We start from the raw sequence: 18,629 nt of genomic DNA on the forward strand, positions 1-18,629 counted from the left end.
AACACACACCTGTGCCAGGGGAAGCACTAAAATACTCCACTCAGCACATCAGAAGAGCCATGAGGACACATACTTACTCATGTGCACACACACACACACACACACACACACACACACACACGTGCGCACAACAAAACTCCACACAGCCCACTTGTGTTGACAAAAAGGAAAGGACTTTTTTCTCTCTGTAGCCAGTTTCTGGAGGAACTCCCAGTCTGTAATGCTTATCTCACAGACCGCGAGAGTCCCTGCACGTTTAGCCGTGCATGAGCTTACGTGTGCTTGTGTGTGCTGTCTTTTGGAACATACATCTCAGAACACAGTGTCACCTGATAACCATAATTTTGCAGCCTGTGCAAATGCTAGCGGTGTGTTATCTTCTCGTTCATGCTTGCAACCTTAGTTAAGGTCAACATTGCACTTTGGAATGATCAATTGAACACACGATTCTGACTGCAGTCTCTTAGGACTGCATACCAACTGCCTGAACCATTTTCCTGTAGGTCAAGTTAACAAGGAATCAGAGTTTAATATTGCCCCTCTGGTCAAATTCTGGTCTAATCAGAGTCATTTCTGTGGCAACCTTAGTGAATGCATTTGTGTTCCTGGACACCAACCTGCTTTGTACTGACGAGGTGGTGTAGCCGATGAGCTTGGTAGACTTTGGCTGTTTGCTCCTTCACCATTGCTAGACAGTCTCTCTCTCTCTTCTGGAGTTCCTCGAGCTCGTCCAGCTCCCTCCTACAGGCCACACGAAACATACACACACATTTTGGCAATTCAGATTCTACACTTACACTGAATTTATTTGCATTATAGGTATTCAACCGGGATCAATCAAATCTAAATACTGGCATTTTAATGACAATGTGTACAACAAATTAATTATTTTTTTCATCATTTAAAATATCTAGAATATAATTTCACTGCTTCATAAGTAACCAATCTAAATCATATTGGAGTAATAGTTAAGCACATTCATACATTCATGCACTTCTGAACGACAACAACTGACTGGACACTACTCCTAAATAATACATTTTTGTTGTATTAACTTAATTTTCATAATACCTTTATCAGAGCAAATTAACATGCTACCTTATCTGGAGATGCAGCTGACCTTATAGCTTTACACTCTATCAATCAAAGACTTATCCACAATGTAAACCTCATGCAAGTACATCTGTACATGTGTTAGTGTGTATTGGGAACACAGCCGTCTGTTGTAAAGCTGACAATTCCCTGAAGTGTCCTTCAGATGCATAAAAAACTGCCTAATCACACTGGGACAGATACGGAAAGACGAAGGAGTTGTGGGAGAAAAACAAGAGAATGAGACTGCATGGAAGGGAAAAAAAAAAAAAAGCAAAGGGAGAGCGTGAGAGGCTATAAGTGGGAGGATGATGGATATATTTCATCACCGCAGCCAGGACAGGTCTGTCTGTGACATCTGTTAAGCGAAGCTGGCTAAATGGGATGCATTAAAACCCCATACACAGCAATTTCATTCCACAATCACACAGCCTTATTGTTACAAGGGGGGTAATAACTTAAAAGGGGAAGTGGAAACAATTACTACAACACACATGCCATGATAATGTGAAAACACGCACACAAAGCTAAGAGTAAAACCAATCTAATTCCACAACTGCAATACCAATAAGAGTTTAGACACAGCTCATCAACAATCCCGCGTCTCTTTTTTTTTTTTCTTCCATTTTATCCTCGCTTTTTCCTCTAATTCTTCCCCACTGTTTCTTTAACTACCCAACTTCTGTTTTCAATTACAAGCCTCCACGGAGAAATCAGGATATTCAAAATGTGTCTGTAATGTGAGGTTAACACATTCTGCCGCAGCTGACATTTAAAAAGAAATCACAACACATTCCCATTGCCTTTGCATTCTCATTCCTTCCTCAGCGCCGGATTAAATTACAAAATAAATGAAATATGCAGAGCGCCGTGCCATGCGTGTGTGTGGTAAGAAAAAGAGCAAGTCTAAATGTGTGTTTATGTAACATTAAGCACAGTAATTTAATACAGTGTGTAGGGGTGTGTGTGAGTGTGTAAATATTGAGGTTGCCTGGCCTCTATTTATCCACCTGCCTAACAGGGATATTACTTATTAATGTAAAATATAAAGTTTTGCTTCATTGCGGGATAGTCTGGTTCACAAACCAATTGGTGGATGTGTATATATCTGTATGTGTGTATTTCTGTTCGCTTATGCATTAATAGCGCCTTAAAAAAAACTGACAGGCAATGTTTTGGGGGGTCGGGACCTCTGTCTGTATGTATCTGAGCTCAGAGAGTTTAAGCGGGACTGTATCAGTGTGTGTGTGTGTGTGCGCGTGTGTGTGTATCAGAAATATGTATACGTCTATCAGCGTTCATTCTACATGTTCAGACACTTTGCCTGAATGTGTGTTCGTGTGTGTGTGCGTGAGTGTGTGAGTGTAGGTCAGGCTGAATGGGTGACCTTTGCTTCCCTGCCCCCAGCCCCAGTGTTATTAATTGCTGTGTAGTGGACAAAAGCCAAACAGATTTGTAACGGCTGAAGGCACCTCGATCTGTGTCGACCCAACCAGCCGCCACAACATACAACCCTCATTAGCCCTGTTCGGCAAGCGGTACATGCCCTCTGTGTGTGTGTGTGTGTGTGTCGATGTGTGTGTGTGTTTGACTGAGTGAAAGTAAAAAGAAAGGAAGAAACACAAGCTTTTATTTTAGGTTGTACCTTCTTTTGGTTACGTCTGGTTCATTCACCTAAGATGGGAGGGAATCACCTAAGTTGATGCATCATGGCAAAAAAGCTAACTATTGTGATAGCACATAAATATAGAACATCTGTTCAGAGTAGGTAAAGCGAAACCCAATTAAGGCTATAACTTTATTGTTATATATTCAGATTACAGACATTTCATTGATTGACTAAAGTGTTTTAAATCATTATGAAGGCATGAATGTGTCTTCCATGAGAGAGCAGGTTAGGAAGCAAAATTTACCTGTGAGTTTACGATGATTAATTGATAAAAAAAAATTTAAAAACACATATTTTTGTTACCACGACCACTCATTAAGCCCTAGCTGCTGTTTAAGCTCATTACTGAGGTTTCAACAACAATCAACGCCACATTTCCTCTTCACAGCTTTTGAGACACTAAGTTTCAAACTTAGAACAACACATTTTTCTCTCTTTAGATTTTTATTTATTTATTTATTTTTGATTGTGATCTAAACCCCAGAGCAGCAGCCTAATACAGCTTGGTTTTGCTAAAAATGTAAGTTCCTGACAGTACTAACCACATGCACAGTGCTAACAACAGTAGTCCAAATTTAATGATTGTTATTTTAGAAGTGATGCTATAATTAGGAAGATCATGACACCTTAATGGCTGGCCTTCGTAGTCAGTAGCAGACCCAGTGAGCATTCGTTGTGTTAATGTATTTAGTTTTTAGTTGTTTTAGTATTTTTAAATTTAATGAATATCAAATACTGTAATGATTTTTGTAGCCCAATCCATTTTTTAATTTTAATTTGAATATATATGTGAAACACTAACAGTAATTTGATGGAATCCTTTTGTAAGGTAAGAGTATGAGGCTACAAGTGACTACATTAGACTATCTGTCCAGCTGATATATCAGATCCAATATTCAGATTTTTTCGATATATCTGTCTTGGTTGTTTTTTTTTTTTAACTGATGCTGATTTCCTTTAGCTCTAATGCAGTTGGCTCTCTCTATCCATTGTCAACAATCTGTGGTTTCACGTCATAGCCCACCCACAGTACTAGATGATGGCTAGATGACCTATTAATACTGAAGGATAAATGTTGGAAAGCTCTCTTTTAATGAAACATATGTAACATATAAATAAACAAAAGTATTTCTATAAACTTATGTGTTGGAGTTCAAGTTATTCTGAATTTTGACACTAGTATTTTTGAATTTTTGCTATAGGTGTATATCGATTCCAAATATCAGTTATTTGCCAGTGTCGGTATCAGCCCTGAAAAAAACACATCGTTCAACCTCCAGTTAGCATGTCGGTATATTAGATTATGCTGTCGTTCATTTGAGATTCAATGTATGATAAAATGTAGATTACAGTTGGGTTACTTTTGCACATGATAGAATTATTTTAACATTGCATGCACATTTTAATGATTGGGCACTTGTAATGTGCTTAGCATGTCATATAATAGGGTACAAGCACTCTGACTGCAGATTACTTCTGATGGCTGCTGAACTGTTGGACAAGCTAATCAAACCCACTTGAACTACTTTCAAATGATTGAAACCCTTGCTGACATTTTCACCCTGGACTTTTAACTTATTTAAATGGCTAATATAGTACAGCTACATTTCTCACTTCTCCCTCAATAATTTACTCCGTGGTTCACAACAGGGCATCAAGGACTGATGGGATATCAGAGAGTGAGGCATTGTGGGACAGCGGGCCACACCTGCGGTCGTCCAGGCCAGCACCAGAGCAGCTAATTGGCCAGATCCTAAATATTTAATGGAGGCTTGACCTGATTGGCTGTTTTAATTGCTCCAATTGAATGATTCAATAGCTGGCAAGCAAGGGGGGTAGTCAGCTAGTCAATTTAGACAGTGACCGGCTCAATGTATCGAGCCTTCAACACCCTCATAACACAGCCTTTTCACTTAAGTGACTAACTGATTGACTGAATTCGCTAAAGTAGTAAAACTGGTGTCATGAAAAGAAACCGATGATTCCAGCGTTGAATATAAACCCGATCAATACTCCTAAAATAAAAAACATTTCCTTTTTTTTTTTTTTTTTTTAACCCGATCAATACTCCTAAAATAAAAAACATTTCCTTTTTTTTTTTTTTTTTTAACATCTTACACACTTTTCCTCCATTGTTTCGCTCTCAAAAGTAATTTTCTAAAGAGACAGGGAGAGCAGTGCACCCAAATTATACTTCAACAGACACACACACACCACACTGAACATACAAATCCAATCAGACTGAAGGAGTGAACTTGTCTGCACCCAAACTGGATCAGAAGGAAAGAGCAGCAAAAAAGAAAGAACGAGGCACAGAAGCAGAGAGTGATCGCAGGGCAGGCCCGCACTCTCTCCACCATAGCAGCTCCCCTTTCATGAATGTCCTTGAGAGGGACACGAGAGAGGGAGGAATGAGGAAGGCTGGAGTAAAGGGAGACAGGAAAAAAAGTAGAGAGAGAAAGAGAGACAGAAAAGCACCCAAAGAAAAGAAAAGAAAAAAAAAACACAAAACACTGTGCTGCTCAGCCCAGTGACAGTCCATAAATTCTTTCTGAGCCTCCTTTTCTTGTACTCTTTAGGAGAAGTTAAAACTATTTTTGCCATGTTGTTGCAACATCAAGGGAGAATTATTTATCTGATTATGGCAGTAATAATTACCCAGCTGTTTATTGCAGATAGAGGAATAATTCATGCAGTCAACAGGCCGTGGTCGTGGCGGTAGCGATGACACCAGCACATTTAGTAAATATGCAAAGCGGGCTTGCTCCGCTTTCCTAATTGCCCCCATCGTCCCACTGCATGCCCTTATTAAAGCCCAGGAACTTTAAGTGTCTCCCTGACAAAGTGATAAATTGTTGGGGTATCAAGGAAAACTGTGGCAGAGTGGGGACTGCGCTGGGGTCCTGACTTCATTAGGCTATGCAGAAGGAGAGAAAGGATGAATGAGGATGGACATGGAAGCACAGTGAACCTATGGCAGCGAGAGAGAGAGGAAGAGAAAAGATATAGAGCAAAATAGATTGAGAAAGAGAAGGAGAAAGAGAGAGACGAGAGGTAGAGATTAAGGGAGGGAGGTTGAGAGGGGGCAGCAGATAGAAGAGGATGGTGTAAGTGGCATGGATTAGTTGGATGCTGTACCTAATGAAATGACACAGATGGTTTTGTGCTGGGAGATCTGTCATGAGAAAAAGAGACTGAAACAGAGACTCCGAGTGAGAAAGGACGGAGCGGTTTGGCAGTGTATGTATTACTCCTATATCATTACCATGCACAGCTGATCAGCCTTCACTAAATGGGGACCATTAGTCCAACTTTGAATAATTTATGCAGCGGTTTTGGACAGACAGACAGACTTACAGAAGGAGGAGGCAGGCTGGTGGATTAAAAAGCAGACCTTTGCGGGGTGAGTGATCAGGCGCTATGCGATCCGAGGGCTCAGCAGCTAACACGAAAAGGATATTTTAAATAAATGCCGGCACGGCGTTAATTGATCGTGACCCCAGCAGCACTAAATAAACATGTGATTAACTGGAGCGAAAGTGACCTCAGAACCCCAAACCACTGTGGAGGAGGGGCTGTGTGTGTGTGTGTGTGTGTGTGTGTGTGTGTGTAAAGACAGAGGGGATGTCACAGAGTTGATAGCAGAACAGTGAGACTAAACCTGTGAGATGAACATCATATAGCTCATTTAGGTGCTTTTTAGAATTCCTTACCAACGGATTTCTGTGATAATTTCAAATTCTGAATTGTTTTCAGAGAATACCACATAAAAAAGAGGTAGGCAGAGTCCCAAAACTGCAAAACACTTCAGTATTCAAACTGACCCGATACACCCTGAGGATTATAGAATATGGTTTAATTTAAATATTGTTTTTCTCTGTGTAAATTCTGCCCTGATTATCTATACTTTACTAACATATCGTTACTATGACTTCTGTAAATTCTCGCGTTTTTTTATACTCAAATTTGTTTAAGCAATTATAATCACACTGATGCCTGTCACTGGTCAGCAGTGTCAGAATCTTTGACACACTTGTGTGTTTTTGTGTTATACTACGATGGTGGCAATCCTTCCTTGATGGACTTAACAGCCTAGTCCCTCCTACATCTAAAAGGGGCAAGGAGCGTGGAGGAAAGGTGGAACGCTGGTGGGGAAGTGAGGGGGGAAGTCAGTGATCCAAGGAGCACTTTAACAAATTTACATTTAATTTTAGCAGAAGCCTAAAGATATTTTCCGGTAAAATATATTAGCAACATTAAAAATGTGACTATTAGCTAAACGTGATAGTTTTTTTTTTTTTTTTTTTTTGTCAAAAATAAAAGATGGCGTATCTCTAGCAGTAAGCCCCGGAGCACAGGATGTTTTATTAATGCACGAGCTGCGGTTCAAATCAGAGGCTAATTTTTAATTTCTTCACATCGTTCACTTCTCTCTCTCTCTCTCTCTTAGCCTCGAGCGCTTTAGAGGACTTCTCTCTCTCCCTCTTCGTTCCCCTCTATCTCTTTGTCTCTCAGTCTTTTCATTCCCTCACTTTTCCTTTCCTCTTACCCTAGTCCTACCATATTTTAAGGTTATGGGCACACAAGTACACCTCTAAACCAACCGCCTTTACACTAATCAAATCAATTTATCTAGATTGGCATGTATATGCTGACTCTCTTTCTGGTCCTAAAGTGGTCCCTGGGCAAAAATATGTTCTCAACATATAAAGGGTAAATATAATATATAACAACCTGTCCTTTCATATTTATACCACATTTACCAAAAGGTTAAATTTGCTTGCTCTTGTTACTGAGGAAGCTGTTGTATGGCGCTTTAATATCAGCTGTAAGGTCTCTTTAAAAGTAGTGAAAACTGTACTGTAGTAATGACAAAATACAGAAGAGGAAATGTGTTACAAAGACAAAAGGCAGTGATGTCAAACTGTCTTAAGTCTCACATCCAGCAACATTTTTTTTTTCTTACCTGACTGACTCATTTTTCATAGTGACTCCTTCCAAATAGCTTTTGCGTGCATAGAAGTTATGGATGTACTTCCTCACAAAGAATCCTCTCCATCTCCGCTGGATCTGTGAACACAGAGGTTTGACGGAAATGTTTGCATGCAACATGGAAAATGTGGCAGTACAGGAACGTTGTGCTTACGCTTAAATTGCTTTAAGTTATTGGATCCTGAAGAAAAGCTCTTTTATCTTGCCTGTACGACTTTGTATGTACAGCAAAGTGGCAATGAACTTGATTTGATTAATTAAAAAAAATAAAAACCATTTTCATACAGAAATTGTTTCAGTGCCTAACACTCACTTATTCTGTCTTCTATAAAGACCGTAAAGTGTCAAAAAAGCAGGAATTGAATCAGTGGTGGCATTGCTAGAGTCTTTTTTGTGGTGCTTTGTTTCGTTTGGCGTCATTCCTCCAACTTCAGAAAAATGATGATTAAACATAATACCTGTGATGACATTAACATAAACAGCAAGATACGTTTCAACCTTGCATAGCCATGCATGCACTTTTTAGCCTATAGTGAAAGAGGGACAACCCAAGGTGGGACAGACAACTGTCACAGCTCCATATATTTAACTGTATCCGTCCACACTGATTGAGAAGGCTGCAGATTAGCTCGCACACACACCCACACACACCAGTGGACCATTTTAAAGCAAGGGGGCGGATGTCCTTCAGACTAATTAGGAGATTAAAACAATGGCAGGTAAAAGAATAATCACACTATGAGAAGAAGTGGAGAGAAGAGGAGGAGTGGAGGATGGGGGGAAAAAAACAACAAAGAGCAAAATGAGAATTAGCATTGATCTGCCAGTCAATAGATAATTTTAAATAAAGTAATTGCCGCCTCCCGAGTTCTTGCTGACCTTTGTTGACTAGTGAAATCGATGCTGTTGAATCTAATACAAATCCGAGGTGCGGCATGTAAACACTGGTTTCTATTACGGCCTTAATACATTATCCTCTGTTAGCTACCACACCGTGATAAAGACAACAGGAGGGGAGAGAAAAAAAGAATAGAGTCGAAATTGATTCAAAGGAAATGTCACAAGGGGATTCTGAGATGATTGCTTCTCCCTTTGTGTCTCTCTTTTTCTCTATTTACACAATGAATACTTCTCTGGCAAAGGAGTATAGATGTCCTTCATTCATTAATTTCTGCAGTGTCTCCCTCCTCAGTTTCACACTCATGAACAAACAGCATTGCTCGATTATGTGCAGAAGGAACATGTGTCAGAAGACATGAGATTAAGACTGTATCTGTAACTCTGACATAAAAAGTACAAACTTTCAACAGGTGGCAACATGAAAAGGAAAATCCTAGGAACTGGACATATTTTCCCCCCAATTCCCTTGTATTATTTACAACAATTTATAACTTTCTGAATTTTTTAGCTAGATTTATTCCATCTGTCTGGAGAATTTGGTCTCCACATTTGCCCCATGATATCTCTTTAGGATTCTCTCTGTGGGCAGTGCACAGTGCAGCGCCCAGGGACCGACTCTGCCTCTGAGGCCAAAGCCTGGGTCAAGGGCAGTGGGAGAAAATTGGAGCACTTGGAAAAAAAAAAAAGAAAAGCCCCAGACAAACACAAGAACACACTCTGCACAGAAAAGCCTCATTTGGCCCTTGTGGGGTTTAAACCCGGTACTTTCTTGCTATGTTGACCTCTGAGCCACCGGTTCTTTTCACACAATTTTCTATTAAAATTCCTATTGTTTCCGAAAGGAAACCGTGGTTATTTTAAATGGGTAATAAAAGCCTCTCCTCTCTAACTTCAGAAGCTTCAGCTTTGCTTTACATGGTGACATCACCTCTAACCTCTCACCCTGCGACCTAAACAGCTGGGTCACACACTACTCCTGGATCTCTCTTCTAATGTGACATTTATGGAAACAGCAGGGTGGTCAGCTTTATTTGTTTGGGTTTCTATTAGGTGTAAAACTTGAAGCCCACAATTTCTAGGCTTTTCCGCCAATATGAAAATATTGTAACCAGCTACGTCCAAGCTGGAGAGCGACACACCCTCAATAAACACTAGTGAGGTTTTTTTTGTTGGTCTATAAAACCCTTTAATGCTTTAGGCAGAGTGAGACTGTTAGCCGAAAGACTAGACTATAGGCTATATGGAATTGTAAAAATATAAGGTTTCTGTGCAATATCCTTGTGTAAAAGTGCCAAAGCATCAGTCACAGCCACAGTGCTGTGATTTATGGGTGGAGCTGCAGTAGCTGCTCGGAGGATAGAGAAAACATTTGATGGGCATGAGCACTGAGGAAAAATAAAAGCTAAATGCTGCTAAAGCTGAGATACAAGCTAGATATTAATATAAATTATAGCATCCAGAAGAAAAGGTTTAAGATGTTATATTAAAAGCGAACCATGCTGTCATGTCCACTGACATGTACATGGCCATTATTCTAATGGTCATTTTGAATTAGCAAACAAGCATAATCTTATTTTTTAAAAACTGATTCTAATAAGAGATGCTGTTAAAAAAAAATGAAACTACAGGAATGTCAAGATCGTACCATGTGTTAAAAGCAATAAAAAAAGAATTTCCTATTATGGACAATTTTTGCAATGAAGTGGTGTGATGAAGTGCTTACGGGCTGCTATTCATGGGGGCTCCCATTCACAGTACACGCAGAGCAACAGAGTGTCCCCCCACCACGACACTCCATTTGCTAAAACAAGACACTGTGGTGATATTTACCCTGACCGCCATCTCCTCGTAGAAATTCATCTTCATGATAAAATATGCCGCCTGTGAACACAAAGGAAAAGATGGCGTTACATCTTGTCTCCCGGCCCTCTGATCTGTCCACAGCAGGCGTCAAAGATAAAGAGCTCTTTATACATAATACATTGCACAGAGGCAGCGCAGATAGGGCCACTGTAGAGGGGAGGAGGGGGGAGGTAGGGAAGGGGGCAGAAAAGGAGAGAGGGAAAGCAAGAGAGACAAGAGGAATGAGGAAAAAGTCACGGCGATGGAGAGAGAGAGAGGAAGAGAGGGAGAGGAGAAGAGGGGGAGAGAGAGTGGTTAGTGGGACTTTGTATCAAGGGGAGGACGGTACTCTCTTAATACACCAACGCAGACAAGGGCCAAGAAAATCCATGGTAGTCAAGCAGCGCGCTAATGGAGATGTATGACGGCCAAACGCTCTCCTCTGGATTTCATAATCAATGACAGCGCTGCCACAGAAGAGACTAACAAAAGGTCCAGAGAATATTCAGCAACACACTCAAAGAGCCGCTGCACACCAAACGTGCCAGCCGACCACTGGGGGCACATTTCAGGAGCAAACTGGAGTGTCGGGCCATAAAAGGGATTCATATCTCAACACGTCTTTTTTAATAACGACAGGGAAGAGAGGAAAAGGGGAAGGAAGACAAAGACTTGAAAGGAGGTTGTAAATTCAGCTTGATGTTTTGAGAAGAGGCTTTGTGCACATCACATTACACATGATAAGGTCTGCAAGAGAGAGAAAGACAGACATGGAGCGATATAGAAGGTGAAGAAAAGAATCTCTCTGGGCTAATTATTCAAAATACTGCACTGTGGCAATTTTGAGTGATTCAAATTAGTGCTCGTCTGTTTCCAAATGAGACCAAACAGACTCTTTTTAGCCCATATGTGTGTTGTGACACATCCTTCATTGTTTATTTCAACACAACCCCCCCCCACCCTCACACACACACACACACACACACACCCCCACCCCTTTCCATTTCTTGAATGCCTCCCAAACGGCGGCTGGCAGTTATGCTTTAGCAAACAGTCAATTTACAGGCATGATAAATAGCTTGTTGTGATACGTTTACAAAACTCAATCCAGGGGAAAATTATACGTGAGAGCGCTGGGTATTGGATCCGGTATCAACAATCTGTTCAATTAAGAAGCAGTTGGAGGCAATATGCTGAAAATGGGGCCTTGTTTTACTAAAGCACACACACATATACACACACACGCGCTACACACACAACTCTTTCCTTCTTTTCATTTTTCACCATACTCTTTCCATATGCATCCAAGGAATTGCGATGTAGATGGAATTCCTTATCATATTGCATCATTTTTCCTAAGTGCTAATTTCCCAATGTGTAATGAGTGAATTATATTTCTTAAGGTCAGACGCAGGGGACTTAGGAATATAGCAATTGAATTCTAATGCGTGCTATCATAGCATAATCAATATATCTATAGCCGTTCCAGGCACTGGCTTACCTTCACCATTTGTCTGACACGTGCCCTTGCTGTGAAGCCCCGCCATATCTTCTGTATAATGATTGCCTTCTTGTGCAGATGGCTGTAATAAAACCATATTGGGGAGAGGATTGGATGGTTATTTTTTAGTAGTTGAAATATGGGAAACCCTGCAAAAAAAGTTATTCAGGTACGCATAGAGGGAGAAGTAATGTTGGATTTCTTTGTTTGATCATTAGCTGGGCTGTTTATGCACCAGAAATGATCCAGTTTGGCATAAAACAAAATCTAAAGCTGCATCCTTGTATGTGATGCAGTGGAATTCATTAAGTCACAAATTTCCCCTAAAATCACTTGTGTTGAAATAAGCAGTGATCTCTTTTTTAGAGGGAGAAGCAAGAAAGGAAACAGTCATTTTCTGCATACAAATCTTAGGCTGTAAAAGGACTTAAATTAAAAGGTCAAGAAACATTACACTTACAAATACAAGCTCTCACAAAGACACACACACACACACATACACACAGAACATTCCTGCTCTTCCAAGCTTTTCGATCATGTCCGATGAGCCTTTCACCCCCTTTAGTCAGCGGCACACATTTGTATTCATCTTCAAACATACTCTAAATGCAAGTCCACTGCGATTCTCTGCCTCCAATGAGGCCATCAATTTCCAAAAGGCCATTTATATGCCCAGAAAATCAATGCTTATAGTGGGGATAGCACAACCCTGGAGTTGCACTTAGGCAGCTAAAATTGTTGCTAATTATCCACTTAACGCATTGATCAATTAACTAAAGTAATCTGAATTAACCTACTGTCTGGAAGTTTGTCTGCTGACCCTGCAGAATGGTGCTGGGGTCACAGTATAGGAACAAGCACACAGATAGAGACATTCATTTCTCTGTGTGTGAAAGGAGCACAGAGTGCAAGCGACATTTATTCCTTGAGGCCATTTGCAAAGCTCTAGAAGTGGGATAATTATGGGAGTGAGCTAATATCAGGGTTTCCCTTGAAATTAACTCTTCGAGCCCTGTCTAAATGTTTTACAACCCCCGAAGGAAAACCAGACCCCAAATTGGTGTATAAAATATTAAGTTTGTGTTGTATTGTTTGGCATATGAAGGATCACCAAAAGTACATTTTTTTTTATGGTTTACAGAATTAGATCACACTCACTACAGACACTGTACCTGAGGTAAGCCCGCACCTTGCAGGCTCTGAACCAGCTCTGAATCCGGGTGGCGGCCTGGTTCTCCTCCTGTCTGGTCTCCTGGGCTTGGCTGAAGTACACATAAAAAAGCATCAGTGCTCCACAGCTGGATTATGTCACTGTGATATTGCACTACATTCATCAACATGCCACACATTTTGATATTAAGACCCATGAGCATGAAAGTGCTTCAGACTTTGTTTGCCATTGTTATTTGACCATTTCATATGCATAAAACTAAACATTATAGTTTTTAAGACTAAAGGCTTAAACGACAAACACGGTTATCCTGGTATTTTGACACATCCGGGTTACTTACTGCCTCACCGCGGTGTAAACAAACCAGAAGCTGGCCAAAAACGCAGAATATTTCACGTTTCCGTCCTCTTCAATTCGTCATTATCGTGCTCAAAAGTTGTGAAGCAATTTATTGCACGTCTCATAACATGAAGGAGGATTTTTTTTCCAAGTTCCCATCAAGCAAAAAAATCTCCAGAACGAAGGACGACAGCGACGGGAGCCCAGAGGAACACCTCGCTGTGACAGGTATGGTGCACCCTGCGTAAACCCGAACTTAATTTTACCTACGTATATATTCCTATTTTATATGACTGCAGTGTTGAAAGCTATAATAATATATGCAGGTGTTTTGGGTAAGGCCTTACTCTTCAGTCTGCTATCTGTAACATTTTAACCAGCTTTTGGACTTGTGAAATACCAATTATGGTTGTCGTGAAATATTTAAATTTGATTTAAATGCAGTTGCAGTTTGACCTGTTGACAGAGGACAGGCTGACAGCCCGTACACATGGTTTTGTTTTCTCCACACTGTCACGTCATTGACATACTAGCTGACATTCCGGGTACCGTTAGCTAACTTGCTAGCTGCCAAACCAGCCGTCCTTCACACATGAACAAAAAATAATCACAAACATGTTGTAGCAGCCGATGAGACACACCTGTTTCTGTAGAAGTACTCCTTTGGAAACTCTTTAATTTCACTTTGAAGTTTTAGCAACTCCGCCATGTCCACTCAAACCGGAGTTTACACGTTGTCTTGGCAACACAGCCGTATCTCGCGGCAGGCTGCTGGAGATGCGTTCAAACATGTGGGAAAAGTGAAACTTCTTTCTGACATAATGAATACTTCAATGTATTTCCCGCAACAAAACACTGAAACACGTGTCTGACTTACATCGATACCGTGTAAACTCTGTACAGTCAGTCTATGTACAGCACGTTTGAAAATGTTTGTCGACATTATCTGGCAGGTTGAAGGAACCTGCTCACAAGTATGTAATCAGCCTGGATGGAGACCTAACTTACACAATCGCCCCTTTTGTTGCCAAGTTTAAGGAAATGAATGAATGAATGAATAAGCATCTATTTCTTCTTTAAAAATTATTCTAACACGTTGTGACTATATAGTCCCTAACTGTTATAAACTACTCTTCAGACGTCACTTTAATTTTTATGAGATTTGTAATAGAAAAAAAAAATCTTCAAAAAAAGTTGATTGAAATAAAATCAGTGAACATAGGATGACAAGTTCTTTGTCATCATTTATTTATAGAGAGCTCTTAAAACAAAATTTATGGTTAAAGCCACATTTACAAAATGTATTTTATTGCACTTAAAAGTTTTAATATGTTGAGGCACTGGGTCAGCAGCTTCCCCGATGTGTTTAATGGACTGAAAATAATTGTGGAAAATGCCTTATTCATCAATCTAAATCATAGTCACCAAAGCTAACACATAACAAAAACAAAGCCTTTTTTTTTAGTGTCCTTACACACACACAAAAAAACATACTGGACTTAATGAAATGCAACAATGTCATTTATTTATTTAGTCTTCCAAGCTTCCAACCCACCACCGCCACCTATCTACTACACTGAAGCAAAAATAACATTGAAAAAAAAAAATCCCAGAAAAAGACTTCTTTAAAATGCTGCTCTGTGGATGCAGATTGTGGATCTGTGTATTGATCTGCCAGCTGCCTCACTTCTTCCATCCATCCCTTCATCTATTTTCCTCCTTCCCTGACGTTATCACCCTTCATCATACAGTTATCAGTTTATTTCTCTCCGCTCTTCCTTCCCCATTTCCCCTCATCTTCACTCCACTTCTCTTCAGTCATATTCTCCTGTCAAAATGATCACCTCAGCAGGGTGTATGTGTGTGTGTTGGTGTGTGCATTTTTGTATCTGTGCGAGAGAAGACATCTGTCTGGCCAATGGTCAGAGGAAAATGCTGTCTGTGTTATAGATTACTCCTTAGAGACAGGGAAACGACAAATAGCGAAAGTGAATGAGTACGTGTCCGTCTCCGTGCTCTTTCATGTCTGTGTGCCGGTACATGCCTGCTTTCTACTGCGAGCTAGGCGGTGGTGCTTGTTTGAGAGTCTTGTTTGAGTCTCTCTGTCTTTCTCCGAGGCCAATTTGCTGTCTGAGGGCCACCACGGTGTTGAAGAGCAGTAGGCAGACATCCTAGGTAGAGTTATGGCTGGAGGGTCGAACCCATGGTTGCTCAGCTCATCCATCGAAGGGCGGTAGGAGGGCGGCCACCCTGGTAATTACTGGAGAAATGTTGTTGTGACAAGAGGGTATGAACAGCGTATGAGCGAGAGAGAGAGAGGGGGAGAGAACAAGAGAGAGATTTTTAGGGAAGTGTTGTTTTTGACGAGACTGTAAGGACGGCTGGAAGCTATTCGTCCTGCCACAGCACTGATTAGGTGTCACCAGGTGCGTATCTGTGAGAGACCGACACAGAAAGGAGAGCACTTCATAAAAACACATGCTGTTTACATTCTGTCTAATGACCCACTTCTAGACCCAGCCCGATTCGCATCCTCACCGCATCCTTCTACATGTGCAACACACCCCACCGTCGAGTCAGGTCCTCCCCCATTCCTCTGCACTTCTACCTGCTATCTGCACTTTTCTTTTTGCTTTCCCGCGTCAGTCCTCAGTCAAAACATTTTCCTTGCTCAGTGAGGCAATAAGTCCTTATCCACGATTACCCATGTATACCCTCTCTCTCTCTCCCCATCTCCCTGCATCTCTCGCTCCATCTCTCCATACGGGGCATGTCATTTAACATGCCTCCAGTCACCTCTCACAGTCAGGAAGCTCATCCAGCCAGTCATTCTCCATGCCCATTGTTCCTAAATGAGGGCCATATGCGCTGTGGCCAGCACTGGTCATAAAGACACACACACACACACAGTTACCAGTGGAGTTACCAGTGTCTATGGGTGTGTGTGTGTGTGTGAGACTGTCACACATTGCTCTGCACAGTGCGTGTGCATGAATCATTATTGTATGTGTCAGTGTATGAGCGATTATTCATAAGTGTCTGTGTACGCGGGCCTGTCTGTGTGTTTTGCAGCGTGTCCGTCGACGCATGTGTGTTCCTGCAGCCACAGTAGGGTGCGGCGGGCGGAATGTGTGTTTCTCGGCAGGGCCAGTTCGGCCATTATTATTAAACATCTGTCCGCAGCACATTAATTCCCCCACTCTGACGCATCCCTCTCTGCCCAGGGATCACTTAATTGAAATCCATAATGACTCTTTCTTCTCTTCTCTCCCACACTGAGCAAAGTGAAGCAGGGAAATATATTTAGGATGAAAACGACATTCGTATCAGCTATTATCTAATCATTGGGGCACTTTTGAACAGACTGATGCAATTTAAAGGCAGCACATGATATTCTGAATTTGTGGAAAAAAAAAAGAAATCACGATGACTGTATTTCCTGACATATTGCAGTGATAAATCAAGATAATGGGTTTATTTGCGTCTTTTTGGTCCCAAAACAGTTTTAAATAACATACAGAAATAAAGTAGCATGATAAGAAAACATAGAAAAACATAAAAGATGAGAACAAATAGGACTGAGAAACAACAACATGCTCAGCTTATATGCATCATGGATGATAAAAAAAAAAGTTATTTTGGTTGAGATCAGCTCATTATATCTGCAAACAGCACAGTCACTGTTGTTTCCTTTTGCACAAATCTTGTTTTCAGAATCAAAACAATGTCAAACTCCTCATGTTTGCAAAGAATTGGCTCTCAAATGTCCAATCTGCATGTGAGGTATATACATCCTTTGTTGTCATCTTTCCATTTGTAGACATTTGTCTGTGGTTTTCATTTTAATTTTACAATATACAGTCTTATAGCAATTCAACTTTCTGTGCCACTAACTAAATGTAGACCTGCATGGAACAAATTGAGGGCGTAATTAAACTTTTAAATTCAAACAAAATACAAAAAGGAAAAACAAGAAGCTACTCAAAAAGCGAAAATTTTTAAAAGCCCTCAATACAAAGGTGGGAAAAAAAAAAAAATATTTTTCTGGGTAAACTTAAATGCTCATGAAGCATTTGTTTCTCTTTTCTGCAATAAGTTTAAAAAACACTGATTCTTTTTTCATCATCCAGTTTTATTGGATGCTATGTGGCATTATTTGGGGGAAAAATGGAATTCCCCATTACACACACAGAGCTAACTCCAAAAAAAATAAGCACTTCCAGTTTGAACACTTGGCCCTGGTCTTCTGGTTTTAGCAAAACTCTGCAAATTGTTTCTTCATATTTTCTACCTGGGGGCTGATGTTACTTTTTACAGTGGCAGCGCTTTTACACCAATTTAAAGCCATCTATTTTTCCCTCTCCATCCCATCCCCTTTCCCTTCCACCCTTCCTCATTCCTAATATCTTACTAATGGATAAAAACTACAATTCTGCTGCTAAAGGAGAAATATCATACCTTTATTAGCTCACCTATACCCAGAGAGAGAGAGAAGGGAGAGAGGGAGAGAAGTAATGAATTGAGCATTGTGTAAAATAGTTTAATGCAGGGGTGGTTCATCATTATTTGTGGCGGATTGCGTGCAGACAGGGGTGATCCATTAGTGTGGTCGTTTCCATCTGTGTATGCGTGTCTCAGTGCATGTGTGTGTGTGTGTGTGTGTATGCGCGTGTAGGTGTGTGTGTGGGTGTGTTAGTGTGTGTGTCCCACCCAGAAGGACATTCGCTGCTGCCGGCCCCACTGTCACAATGAGAGATTCATCACCACACACACACACACACACACACACACACACACACACACACACAAGCAGAGGCTACAGTACACATGTGGCATTATTGTTCCATCATTACTCCTCTCATTCTTCTTTGCAACAATTTGTCATTTTGCTGTCTGTGTTGACACACACGCAGAGATTCATCTGGCGAGCAGGGTTTCTGTGTGGACAGTCCAGGACCAGAATTATGAACATTAAACTGGATTTGAAAAAAACAAAAATCTAAATCTAGTGAAGCCAAAATAGAAAGCAAAAGTCATAACATTCCAAACATTTTACTGCACGTGGGTTCAAGTAAATCATGTCTAAGCTGTCTTATTAAAACAATGTGTAAGGAAATTAGAGA

At 40.7% G+C, this 18,629-nt stretch overlaps 1 protein-coding gene across 1 annotated transcript in view; it reads right to left on the bottom strand.

Annotated features, from left to right (window-relative positions):
- The window catches only part of spata17 (spermatogenesis associated 17), a 23,541-nt gene extending 9,320 nt beyond the window's left edge, over window positions 1-14,221 (bottom strand). The window contains exons 1-6 of the mRNA XM_008288954.1: window positions 14,148-14,221; window positions 13,169-13,258; window positions 11,997-12,078; window positions 10,484-10,534; window positions 7,728-7,831; window positions 618-741 (exon numbers count right to left, since the gene is read on the bottom strand). Coding sequence (XP_008287176.1) covers window positions 618-741; window positions 7,728-7,831; window positions 10,484-10,534; window positions 11,997-12,078; window positions 13,169-13,258; window positions 14,148-14,215 — 519 coding nt within the window. The 5' untranslated portion in view covers window positions 14,216-14,221. The remainder of the gene's footprint in view (window positions 1-617; window positions 742-7,727; window positions 7,832-10,483; window positions 10,535-11,996; window positions 12,079-13,168; window positions 13,259-14,147) is intronic.
- Window positions 14,222-18,629: the final 4,408 nt, after the last annotated feature.

This window comes from Stegastes partitus, unplaced genomic scaffold (genome assembly GCF_000690725.1).
Source record: "Stegastes partitus isolate 25-593 unplaced genomic scaffold, Stegastes_partitus-1.0.2 Scaffold584, whole genome shotgun sequence".
NCBI lineage: Eukaryota > Metazoa > Chordata > Actinopteri > Pomacentridae > Stegastes > Stegastes partitus.